General features: G+C 46.0%; 2 protein-coding genes across 2 annotated transcripts; both read right to left on the bottom strand.

Annotated features, from left to right (window-relative positions):
• Positions 1-278: 278 nt before the first annotated feature.
• Positions 279-2,621, bottom strand: LOC119299281 (zealexin A1 synthase-like). Its single transcript, XM_037576523.1, has 2 exons — positions 1,719-2,621; positions 279-1,077 (listed from the first exon to the last, which is right to left on the bottom strand). The coding sequence occupies exons 1-2, from the start codon at positions 2,607-2,609 to the stop codon at positions 451-453; spliced, it is 1,518 nt and encodes a 505-aa protein (XP_037432420.1). The 5' UTR covers positions 2,610-2,621; the 3' UTR covers positions 279-450.
• A 3,821-nt stretch (positions 2,622-6,442) lies between these two features.
• Positions 6,443-11,469, bottom strand: LOC119299280 (L-galactose dehydrogenase-like). Its single transcript, XM_037576522.1, has 5 exons — positions 11,235-11,469; positions 10,928-11,156; positions 10,527-10,826; positions 7,638-7,766; positions 6,443-6,885 (listed from the first exon to the last, which is right to left on the bottom strand). Exons 1-5 carry the CDS (start codon positions 11,393-11,395, stop codon positions 6,754-6,756), a joined length of 951 nt encoding a protein of 316 aa, XP_037432419.1. The 5' UTR covers positions 11,396-11,469; the 3' UTR covers positions 6,443-6,753.
• Positions 11,470-11,681: the final 212 nt, after the last annotated feature.

Genomic DNA, 11,681 nt, shown 5'->3' with positions numbered 1-11,681 from the left:
AATACATGCACATTCACATAATATATTCTTCCATGACTATTGCTAAAGTAGTTACCGCATATCTACGCTATAAATCATCAACAACAAGATGGAAACTTATGTGGCCAAGAAGCTTTCTAGCTGATGAATACTGTTGTGCGTAGGACATAGGGCTTCACGTGCACCCGAACACACGCCCCTCCATCATTGTGCATTTCATAGCAACCTAATTGGATGAAATCGTGGACATTTGGCATCTATCTCGAGTTCACCATAGATGCAATCAAAACTCTTGGACAGAGAAATAAATGAGACATGCATATGCAACAGCAACTGAGATTCAAACAGGGTATTCAACTGTACAAGGACGATGATGACACCTTGCAGCTACGCGAATGTATTGGCCAGAAAATACATATAATTCCAAATTAAGGCGCCATCCCTACATGCATTGAGCCATTAACAAACAAATCAATTTCCACATGGGACGTGGGATTTTGCGTGCACCGAGAGCTTGAACTTCCTTCTCGCTGTGATACCGAAAGTCTCTGTCATGTCCATATCTTCGGGCCTCATGCCACAGGGCAGCTCCCAATCAAAGTGGAAAAGGAGACTAGCTAGCGACAACTCCATGTTGGCCATCGCGAGCGACATGCCGGGGCACATCCTCCGGCCAGCTCCAAATGGGAGGAACTCGAAGTCGGCTCCCTTGAAGTCGATGGTGCTGTTTTCGAATCTCTCTGGCCTGAATGCCTCCGCGTCACCCCAGTACATGTGGTCCCTCCCCATCGCCCACACGTTCACAACCACCTTGGTGCCCTTGGGCACGTCGTAGCCCATCACCCGACATGCCTCGCGACACTCCCGTGGGAGCAGGAGCGGCCCCGGCGGGTGCAGCCTTAGAGCCTCCTTGATCACTAGGTGGAGATAGCCCAGCCTCACCTTGACGATGTCTTCCTCGGCGAGCTTATCTTTTCCCTTGAAGGCATCTCTCACCTCCGACTGCACCTTATGTAGCACCCGTGGGTTTCTCATAAGCTCCGACATGGCCCACTCTAAGGTCGTCGACGATGTCTCGCTCCCGGCAGAAAAAATGTCCTGCAGTTGCTTATCATTTGATGTTACACACAAATGGGCGTTGTCAAACTTAATTAAAAAATTACCTCCTCCGTTCCTAAAGAATAAAAGTTATAGGTTGGTCTTAAGTCAAAGTTGCTTGAGATTGACCATCTATATTGAAAATTGTGCTAAGATCTACAACACTAAATACATATCTTATGGAAATATATTTCATAAAACATCTCAATAGACTAATTTGGTGTTGTAGATGTTAATATATTGTTCAAACTTAAACTAGTTTCAAATGAAACTCCGTCTATGTTGTCTCAACATAGCCGGTCCCAAGTCCGGGTAAAGAAGGAGGGTTGTGATAGGCTTGGCGAAAAAAACCCAGTCACTCTTATGGAGATGAAACCCAAAAGATTTTCATTGGGGAGTAACCCCCTCATCGACGCGCCACATCGGAAGAGATAGTCACGAGATCCTATGGGTTTCACCTCTAGCCTACCTCAACTTGTTTGGTACTAAAGGCTTTGTTGTTGTTGTTGTTGTTGTTGTTGTTGTAAACTAATTTGAAATGGGACAAATCAAGGACTTTAATTAACACACTGATCATCAACTGATGTAGTACAGAACCGTGCTAATAAAGGATGGTTGAGGAATGATCATAATATCTTTACCACAATGACGGCTGTGATGATCTCGGTGGTGAGTTCAAACTGCAGGCCGCCGTCCTTCTGCAGCTTGAGGAGGACGCCGAGCAGGTCCTCATCTCTCTCTGGCTCCGGCGCGCCGGCTCGTTCTTTTATGATGCTCTGCACGATGCGGTAGATGTTCCTCTGGCACTTGACCATGTCCCGCGCGGCAACGCTGAGCCGGCGCACGAGCCGCGACGAGGGGTACAGGTCGGCGAGGTTGATGCCGCCGGTGAGCCGCACGGCCACGTCGAGCTCGTGAAGGAACTCGTCGCGGTGGTCGCACCTCTCGCCTATGGCCGCGCGCACCACGGAGTCGGTGGTCATGCGGCACATCTTCTCGCCGAGGTTGACGGCACGGCCGCCGCGGCACCCGTCGGAGACGGCGCGCAGGAGGCGCGCGACCTCGTCCTCCCGGGCGGGGCGGAAGGAGAGCACGCGGCGCTGGCTGAAGAGCTCCTGCACGCAGACCCTGCGGAGCTCGCGCCAGCGGTCGTCGTAGGGGGAGAAGAGGACGCCCTTGCCGCCGCAGGTGATGATGTCGAGCGTGGCGCTGAGGTGGCGGCTGGCGAAGGCGGCGTCGTGGGTCCTCATCACCTCCCTGGCGGCCTCGGCGGAGGAGACGGCGAGCGTGGGCACGGCGCCGAGGCGGAGGAGCATGAGCGGGCCGTGGGCGCGGGCGAGGTCGCGCATGGCCCGGTGCGGCAGGCCCCCGGAGCGCGACAGCAGGAGGTGGTGCAGGCTGCCGATGAGCGGCAGCTGCCATGGGCCCGGGGGCAGCCGCTGCCCGCGGGTGGGCGATGCGTAGCGGCCGGTGACCAGCTTGAGGATGAGGAGGACGAAGAAGAGGGAGACCAGCGCCGTGAAGTCTATCATTGTGGTCGAGAGAGCTGCAGCCGAGGAAGAAGGCAAGGAGGCCCCATCTAGCACATAAATATAGCAAAAAATTACAGTACACAGTTACTGGTAGAGTGAAGAGATCTTAGCTGAAAAAGTTGCTTTTTTTTAGAGTGAATTCCATTTTTTACCTTGTAGTTGTACATTTGTGACACATATTACCCTATTTAGTGGAACTTTTATCGAAATGTCAGATTTTGAAGACTTTTAACACGGTTTTACCCCACTTTTACATTTTGTTTGTTTATGGTCGATAGGATCGGCATATTGCATCATTGATTCGTAAAAAAAACTGTAAGGATCGGAGGGCATCATTGGCGATCTTGTCCAAGCTTCTCTTGTCTATCTGTTCCACTCCTTGTGGCCGTCCACATGTTTTTGGATACAGGGCGTCACCTCACACCTTACCTGATGGACACGCATCAAAAAACGAGCGTTCAAAGATTTTAAAAGGGGTATTCTAGACGAATTTTCACTCGAAGGGGTAATTAGTGTCACAAATGTATAAATATGGGGTAAAAAGTGGAATTCACTCTTTTTTTTACCCCGAAAGGTTGCTGTACGCGAATTGGTGGACAGAGCACGTGGTGGATCGTGTACATACAGATGGGCATGGATAGAGTAGAGCTGAAAACAAATGGTGCAGAGCGCGTCGCGCGGCTGCGCACGCTCGCTCGCTCACTCACTGAATTTCTTTTCTTTTTTTTGCGGAGTCACTCACTGAATTTCTTGACAAGGAAAATACTGCAAACAGCCATGGTGGGGCTGTAGTTCGCCTAAGAGCGTCTCTAACAGCAGCTCTATTTTAGGGCATAGCTGTTTTTATACTCTGTCCCATAATGTAAACGTCTCCAACAATTTGCAAACTTTTGCAAAATAAATAAATAAATTGGGCAGCCCATAGAAACGGCAACATCGGGTAGCTGCTACTGGTAGAGTGAGCTGATGAAGACAAGGCCCCAGCTTGCGCGCAGATTATAGAAAAATATTGCCACCAGTAGAGTGAAGAGATCTCGAAAAAGGGTTGTGGAAGCCATCTTTCTACTTATATCTGCTTAAAGCATCTGCAACACAACAGATTGTATGTTCAGTCGATGGTATAAGTGTCCACATCAGCAGTCAACAACACATCGTACATGCTCTTTAATAAGGTGTATGTTAATAGTGAAATAACAGACGCCTCCTTCTGAAGAAAAGGTTAGGGTTTCTTCGCCTCCCGTCGGTGTCCCCGTCGGTCTGCCTGTCTCTAGTGGCCTTAAGGCCATGGTGGCGCGGTGGATCCCGGCCTTTGCTGGCGGAAGGACTCCGTTTTTATACGTCTCTTTAAGTTTTGTTAGGGTTTGTGTCCTGCTCAGGAAGACAAGACGACAGCGGTTCCCTGAAGATGAAATAAGGTCTTCCTCGCCTAGCCCCCGTTTCGGTGGTGTTTAGCATTTTCGATGGGCGTGTGGAGGTGTGTCTCCGGCAGATTTATCCTTGGTGGATTTTCTCTGATCTAGTCGTAGTTCGTCTGCGTTTGTGTTTCTTCAGGTTGGATTCTTCCGATCTATGCTACTATTTATCGGCGGCGGTTGATGTTCTGTTGCGCTGGTCCTATGGGGCCTTAGGACGACGACTTCCGGACTGTCTACTACAACAAGTTTTGTCCGGCTCCGACGATGGAGGGACGATGACAGCGGCGCGCCTTCGGCTCGTTTCAGTGCTTGTAGTCGTCGTTAGGTGGTCTACGTACCTGGATGTAATTTTTATTATTTCTGATGTTCATTGTATTACCATGATTGAAGATAAATAGATCAAAAGTTTTCTCGCAAAGAAAGTAAGATGTATGTTAAGCGTATGTTAAACAACCAGACGGGTCCACTAAATATTGAAGAAATGAACATGGTTGCCTTGGAGCTTGTGCCTGAAGGTTGCTTTATGTTTATACGATTTCATTCTCTCTCTTCTTTTATTATGTGCTATGTCATTAAAACGGTCTAGATGACAATTTTACCCAGGATGATCATATGATTGTTGAAAATGCCCTTATCAACCCCCGGAGCCACCATTGAGATATGTGCCTATCGATGTATCCACATTATTAAGCAACACAACATTCACATATACGGGCCAAGTAAGAGGAAGGGTAGCAAAGAGAGCGCCGTGAAGTCCCATTTTGCTCTCAGTGGTCTAGTCTCGACTCTCGAGTGAGCTGTAGCAAAGCTCCAGCTTGCACAAAACTACTCCCTCCGTCTAGATGTGTAAGTTATCTTATAAAAATTAAATAATCTTAAAACACTTAGGCGCGGTACATTAACTCTCATCACGTTTCTTGTTTCGTGACATATCAACCAATAAGGCTGCCCGTAATGGGAGTATCATAGGTAGTATCATGCATGCCAACTAAGCAATTTTAATGAAGTGACATAGAATTAAATGAAGAAAAAGAGGCTTGAGTATCATATCATGATACCGTATCATATTAAATGATGTGCTACTTTGTGTCATGCATGGCAATAAATGTAATCCTCTATGATACCAACACATGATACTATGCATTAGGGATGTAATATCATAGACTAGTATCTCGTATATGATACTTCCCATTACAACCAGCCTAAGAGATGTGGGCCATGCATGCATTAAATGACTTGAAACTACCAAACACGACATGCAGCAGTTAGTTCATTGCATGCAATGTTATTAATTAGTAAAAAAAAACATTAAGTTATCTCGTTTTCCCTTCCACCTTGGTCACGGTGCGCAACCTAAGATGACTTACACATCTAGACGAAGGGAGTATAGCAATCAAAACTATACCACTCGTAGTTGTAGAGTGAAAAGATGTACACTAAGAATGTTGCTGCACACGAATTGGCCGATAGAGCACATGGTACATTAAAATAGTTGCTAGTATAAGGACATATAAATGTACTCCCAACGTCAGAAAACGTCTTATATTTTGAGAGCAAGAGAGTACTGTATATGCCATGTTTATATTTTGAGAGGAAGAGAGTATATAGCATGTTTATATGAGACGGCAATAATGCCTGGTGGGGTAGGGTCGCCGTCGGCAAGCCATGGGGTTGAAGCACTCCACTCGTGGTCCCTTCTCCGGTGCGACGCACCATTCCTCCGTACAGCTAGGCAATCCATGTCACGTTACCGTCCCCGTCAACCACTCCGTGCCGTAGAGGTCGTTCTCTCTGGCGGCATGCCGATGCCACAGATAAATATCGGCAGTGGATGCCACAGATAATATCAGCAGTGGTGGAGGGGGGCGTCGCGCGTGCGGCGGACATGCCGGTGCCACAGATAATATCAGCAGCCATGGGGGCGAACATGCTACATGCCGGTGAAGGATTCCCTGGGTCACCATTGACGGCTGGATTCCCTGGGCCCTGTCTATTCTTGCATCCAGTGCTTCAGTATTTATCCAATTATAGGATCGTAGGTTTAGAGAGGAAACTTCACTTTTGGTAGAGCTCCGAATCTTCATAAACACTCGCTTGCCGTCAAAGGGTTTTTTCTGTTTTTATTGACAACTGGAATGGAATCAATCTAAAGAAGAAGAAACTGTCACTGCATAGTTCATTTACTCTCTTTTTTCAAAACGGAGGCAATTTTTTTGTCTCATCCATCAATTAAGATGAAGAAAGTTACCCAGTTAATTAATGAAAAACTGGACCAGAAACGTCACAAACATGCTTACTCATGCGAATTGGAGCCACAAGACCAACCCACACAGAACCACTGTAACCCCCATACACACAACATCATCACTGAAACCCCAACGGTACACTACAACTTGCAGCTGTATCCATATGATTTTCTAGATATATACGGGCGGCATATGCGAACAATTTATTCAATGATCAATCATCATTCACCTTTTATTGTTAGTGTCGGCTCCCAGGCATATACGTATAAATTACTCAAGACAACAACATTGCCCACAAATTCCAAACGACGGTCTTCCATTTGGTTGCCTAGGATAGTTGGATATTCCTATTTCAATCACAAGACAGGCAGGCAGGCAAGGCTGCAGATGAACACATATGACTCTTATCTATCAACTACTAATAGCACACATATATCCATCCCAATGGATCTCATCTGGCCAAGCTAATGTCGGACTCGGACATTATGCTTGCTGAATACCACTGGGCCAGGTCAAGTTTTTAACAGGTTCTAGAATTGCTTCGACTTCGTGCAAAAGTTCTTCATCTATGCCTGAAGTCGACAACTCCACTGCAGCAGCAACATTCTCCTCCACCTTGAATCAGGTAAGCACAAGATGAATAATTCCTTCAGAGTCATCTTTTCAAGCTAGCATGTTTTTAATGATGAAATCTATCAAAGGTACAAATAATGTCATTTTGCTTCCTCCTGTGGTAATACATTATACATTATATTTTTACATTCATCCAATGGCAATAGTTACATTATGTTTGTATTATTATAATTATGGAATACATCATGTTACTATTTGTTTCCTCCTAGTAGAATAAGGACACAATTTTAATGCACCTTTTACTTGCTAATAAGGCCTGGTATTTCAGCAATTGTTCCAACTTGAACAAATACACTATCCGACACCCGTTAATAAAGCAGTAAGTAGTCCAAAAAATATTAGTCTATGTTTACTGGAAAAACAAAGGTCACAATTAACATGGCTCATCTGCATTAAAAATCGAAGCAGCATTGGAAAACAGGCAGAAGCTAGTACATAAACAACGAAGACTGTTTTGTTCAATGTAGTATTACTCCCATGATTATCCTATGAGAACAATATTATTTTCTCTTCTAAAACTAAAAAAATTATTATATATTTTTTCCCTTGGGCATCCACAGCTGAGTAGATCAAGACAAACTTACTTTACACAATGACTAAGCACTCAGCAGGTGGTTCATCAGGTTTAGGCAAATTCAGGCAAGGAAATGGGATATTTAACATATACATACTTTAATGTATGCTTAAAGAATATGTTGCGTAGAAGATCCAACAGAATGGGGCAAAATGAATACCTGTTCTGGAGAGTTCATTCCAACAAGAACTGTAGAAATCTCATTGTTCATCAAGCTATACTTCATGGCTAGCTTTGTAATATGTTTCCCCTTCTTTCTACAGTGATCTGCTGCGGTCCTGCATGCCAGCTGATAACAGATCGTGTTATACATGGCAATTGATGGATTGATTTGACACGTCGGACAAAGAAGTGAGCCTTCTAGAAGCTAATAGCTGAACTTATATTTTATAATCTTCTGTGCAAAAGTAACCACGAAAACAAGAGGTTGGTTAACAAAATGATAAAATAGGTAATAGCTAGTTGGGCAAATGGGATTGCCAGATTATCATAAACAAAGCATCCTTAGTATGGAACAATGGATTAGAAGTGATTAAAATACATCATCCAGCATGATAATTTAGTGTAGCTAGTAAGTGTATAATTAACTATAAAAACACATAACTCAACTTGAAACAATGGAAGATACATGTTGCTTTACAATTGCATTCTTGAGATATTTCTCCACCAGAAACTGAGGTAAAAATACGTCAAAAGGGACCGTTGACCACTCTACCATTCCCTTTCTCTCGCTCTCTCCCTGCTTCACTCAACTAGGGTGAACCAGGATCGACCAAACAAAAATGGTGACAAGGGGCTATTGACCTTTGGATAAAACCAGCAACCATGCTTACGAGTCTCATGAACTTCTCTTCATACATGGCAAACATAGCTATAACAGCATAGGGAATAAATTTATTTTCTACCACTGGCAGAAAGAATCAAGTCGACCACTATCAATTTACCTATGCAACTTGTAACTGCATGGTCACCACTCATCACTTTTGGATAAGGATTTTCGCATAAAATGTTTGTTTTTAGCAAACAAGCTCTTGTGAGCACGAGCTCAAGTGCACCCTTTGCTACAATAAAATCCTAAAAATAATCTAATTTTTTTGCCAACAAACATTGATGTGAGTTTCACATGCGTTACAAATTTTTGGGATGGAATAATTTGTTTTTTTTTTGCCCAGACCTCCACAAACACCGGCTGCGCCTGGAAGGTCACGGTCCGAACGATCAACAGCAGGCTCACCTAAGGGTTGGGCCCTCTTTGCCATTGCTCACCAGATCAAGATCGGGTACCTCGTCACCTTCAAGCTGGCGACTCCCGACACCTTGAAGGTGACTGTCTTCAATGACGACGACGTTGAGGTGGTGACCAAATGCAAGAGGCACGAGGAGACATTTGCCATGGATCGTTAGGGTGTTATCTCTGCACCAGTTTAAGACTTTTGCGTTGGATGTTTAGTTTAAGAGTTTGCCCGCAACTGTTTGTCAGTTAACTGCCTGTGAGTAAGACTCTTGTTTACGCTATGCCTGTTATTAGTTGCCTATATGATGTGCCTGTGTGTGTGCTGGTAAACTCACCACTTCAACAAGAGGTTAACAGACCATATGTCTTGCCGATAAACAAACAACAACACTTTGCATCTGCCTAGAACAGGCCTGCAACCAAATACCATGCGTGCGTTTCTGCTTAGCCAGGCTGGAGGGGATACAGGCAAGCAAACTATGTGCAGAACATGGTTTTTTGCCTGTTTTCACTCAGCCTGGCCGAGTCAGGCCACAGATGCAAATAACCCAAAAACGATGCAACCTACCAAATGCGTCACTATGCAACCCGTATCGTACCTACACGGTCACCACTCATCAGTGTCAGATGAGGATTCTGGCATGAAAAATGTTTATTTTCAGTTGCTATCTACTTTAAACCTGTTGCAAATAAAATTCTTAAAATATGTTCTAGTCAGAAAGTACACCTTTGAAGTTACGTACACCCACATCCATGTGCACACAATGATGATGTAAACAGTTTATTCAATGAAATTTTGAAGTAATAAAATTTTAAGGCGAAATTACTTATTAAAATTCCGTTGTTTTCGAAGAACTGTCAAAACCAAAATACTTGAATTGGTATTTTATAACTGACAAAAAAAGAAATGAGCACCCAAATTGAGATAACTGAGATTGTAGTCCAGAATGTTTTGGTCCAATTTCATAAAAATCTACTAATCTTTCTTAACTGCCCCTCATTTTCCATCTCAACAACCCCTACAAACAAGCATTGCTTTATTTGTTACATGGGGAATAGTAGTAGCAGGAGTTTTATTCAGCTTTCAAAGTCAACTAGAGAAAGGAAAGTGCAGGGCTTAATCCTGTTAGGTACCACTATGTGTAAAAGTCCAGCAAGGACACAGAGTCGGCTTAGCCTACAGGATCATATAAAGGATCTTGAGTATACTACAGAATACAAGCAATAATCAATAAAGTATGGTTTCCCTGCTACCCCTGCTACCGGCCTACCGCGCACAACAATTCAGGTCAGAGCTTGTGGTCAGAGCTTCTCTACTAGGAAAGAAGTACCAGTAGCTAATCAAGTCAGAGTAGGGTGGTAGGGTGGTTGAGAAGCTTCTTGCTGGTGCCCCCAGGGTGACGGCACCACCTTGCTGGTGACCCGCCAGCTCTCAAGCTCCATTATCTGTGTGAGGTTGCATATTCTAGCAACACAAGTGCATCTTTGGCGCCTTTTTGGGGCATTGAAAAAAGTGAAATATCCAGCGCGAACGTTCATATCGGTGTCTACGGGAGCGACGTGCTCGGTGCCGTCAGATTCCTTCAAGCGCTCGGCTCTGAGCCATGTGGTAACACTTGTGATGCGGGGCTAGGATGACATGGCAGCGGCAGCACACCATAATGTGTTATGCGCTAGTCGTTTTCTTCTAAAAATAGGATAGTACCAGTATCTTATATCTGGTTATTCTACCTACAATAGGTGATTTGTGAAGAAATAGCTTGTCCTGCAAAAAGTCAGATGAAAACGAACACAGATTGTATATTACAGCAATACCTTGAGTTGTTCTGGTGCAGGGTGCCACTCAGGTGGCCCGTTGTCCGTGAGAAGCCCCATAGCAAGGGGCGAAGCACTGATCACCCCAACACCTTTGCTCTTCAAGTACGGTAGCAAATCCACCAGCGCAGTATCATTGATTCCGTAGTGGCAGTAGGACAGAACCAAATCTACCGAGCCGGGAGGCACCCGGTCAAGCACGTAGGTGAAGATGCTCAACGGCAATCCGGTAATCCCAATGAACCGCGCCTTCCCACTCTCCTTGATCTTTTGCAGCGCAGGAATCGTCTCATTCACAATCTGCAAACGTCCAAACAGCAATACATAGTGTTACAGGATCAACCATGGGTTAGAGGTGGTAGAGGGAATTCGTCGAACAGGTGGTGGGCGGCGAGACCGACCTGGTCCAGGTTAGTGAACTCGATGTCGTGGCAGTGAAGGATGTCCACGTAGTCGAGCCCGAGGCGGGCGAGGCTCTCGTCGATGCTGCGGGTGACACGGGCGGCGCTGAAGTCGAAGCCTTCCTTGTAGCGGCCGCACTTGGTGGCGACCACGAAGCTGTCGCGCGGGACGCCCGCGAAGCGGAGGCAGTCCCCGAGCACCGACTCCGAGACCGTGCCGCCGTAGTACCTGCGAAGAACAGCGGCAAGCGGCTCAGGCCCGCGGGAGGCGGGGGCGAAGGAAGGGGAGGGAGTGGCGGGGCGTTACGGGGATGTGTCGAAGAAGTTGATGCCGAGGTCGAGGGCGCGGCGGACGGTGGCGCGGGCGACGTTGCGGGGGACGTCGCCGAAGACGTTGCCGAGCGGGGAGGCGCCGAAGCCGACGGGGCTGACGCGGAGGCCCGTGCCGCCGAGGGTGCGGAGCTCCATTGCTCGGGTTGGTGTTGGTTGCGCCGAGTGGAGGTTGCGTTGCCCGGCTGATGGTCCAGCTCGTCGTGCCCTTGTCTTGTTTCGGAGGGGGATTTGCGGGAGGGATGGTGAGGTGGCCTCCACGCGCTCCAGTTTTTTCCTTTAGCATTACTAGTAGAACCCTCAAACCCTCAAACTCTTATAGCAATTTTAAGGATTGAGAAATGCCAGTTTTTAACACTTTTAAGAGTTGAAAAACAGGGACAAAGACTAGAACCTTCAAACCCAACCCTTAAAGCAGGTTCTA

This window comes from Triticum dicoccoides, chromosome 5A (assembly GCF_002162155.2).
Source record: "Triticum dicoccoides isolate Atlit2015 ecotype Zavitan chromosome 5A, WEW_v2.0, whole genome shotgun sequence".
Classification (NCBI taxonomy): Eukaryota; Viridiplantae; Streptophyta; class Magnoliopsida; order Poales; family Poaceae; genus Triticum; species Triticum dicoccoides.
The sequence above is the reverse complement of the archived record's forward strand: the minus strand, read 5'-3'. Positions and strand labels throughout refer to the sequence as shown.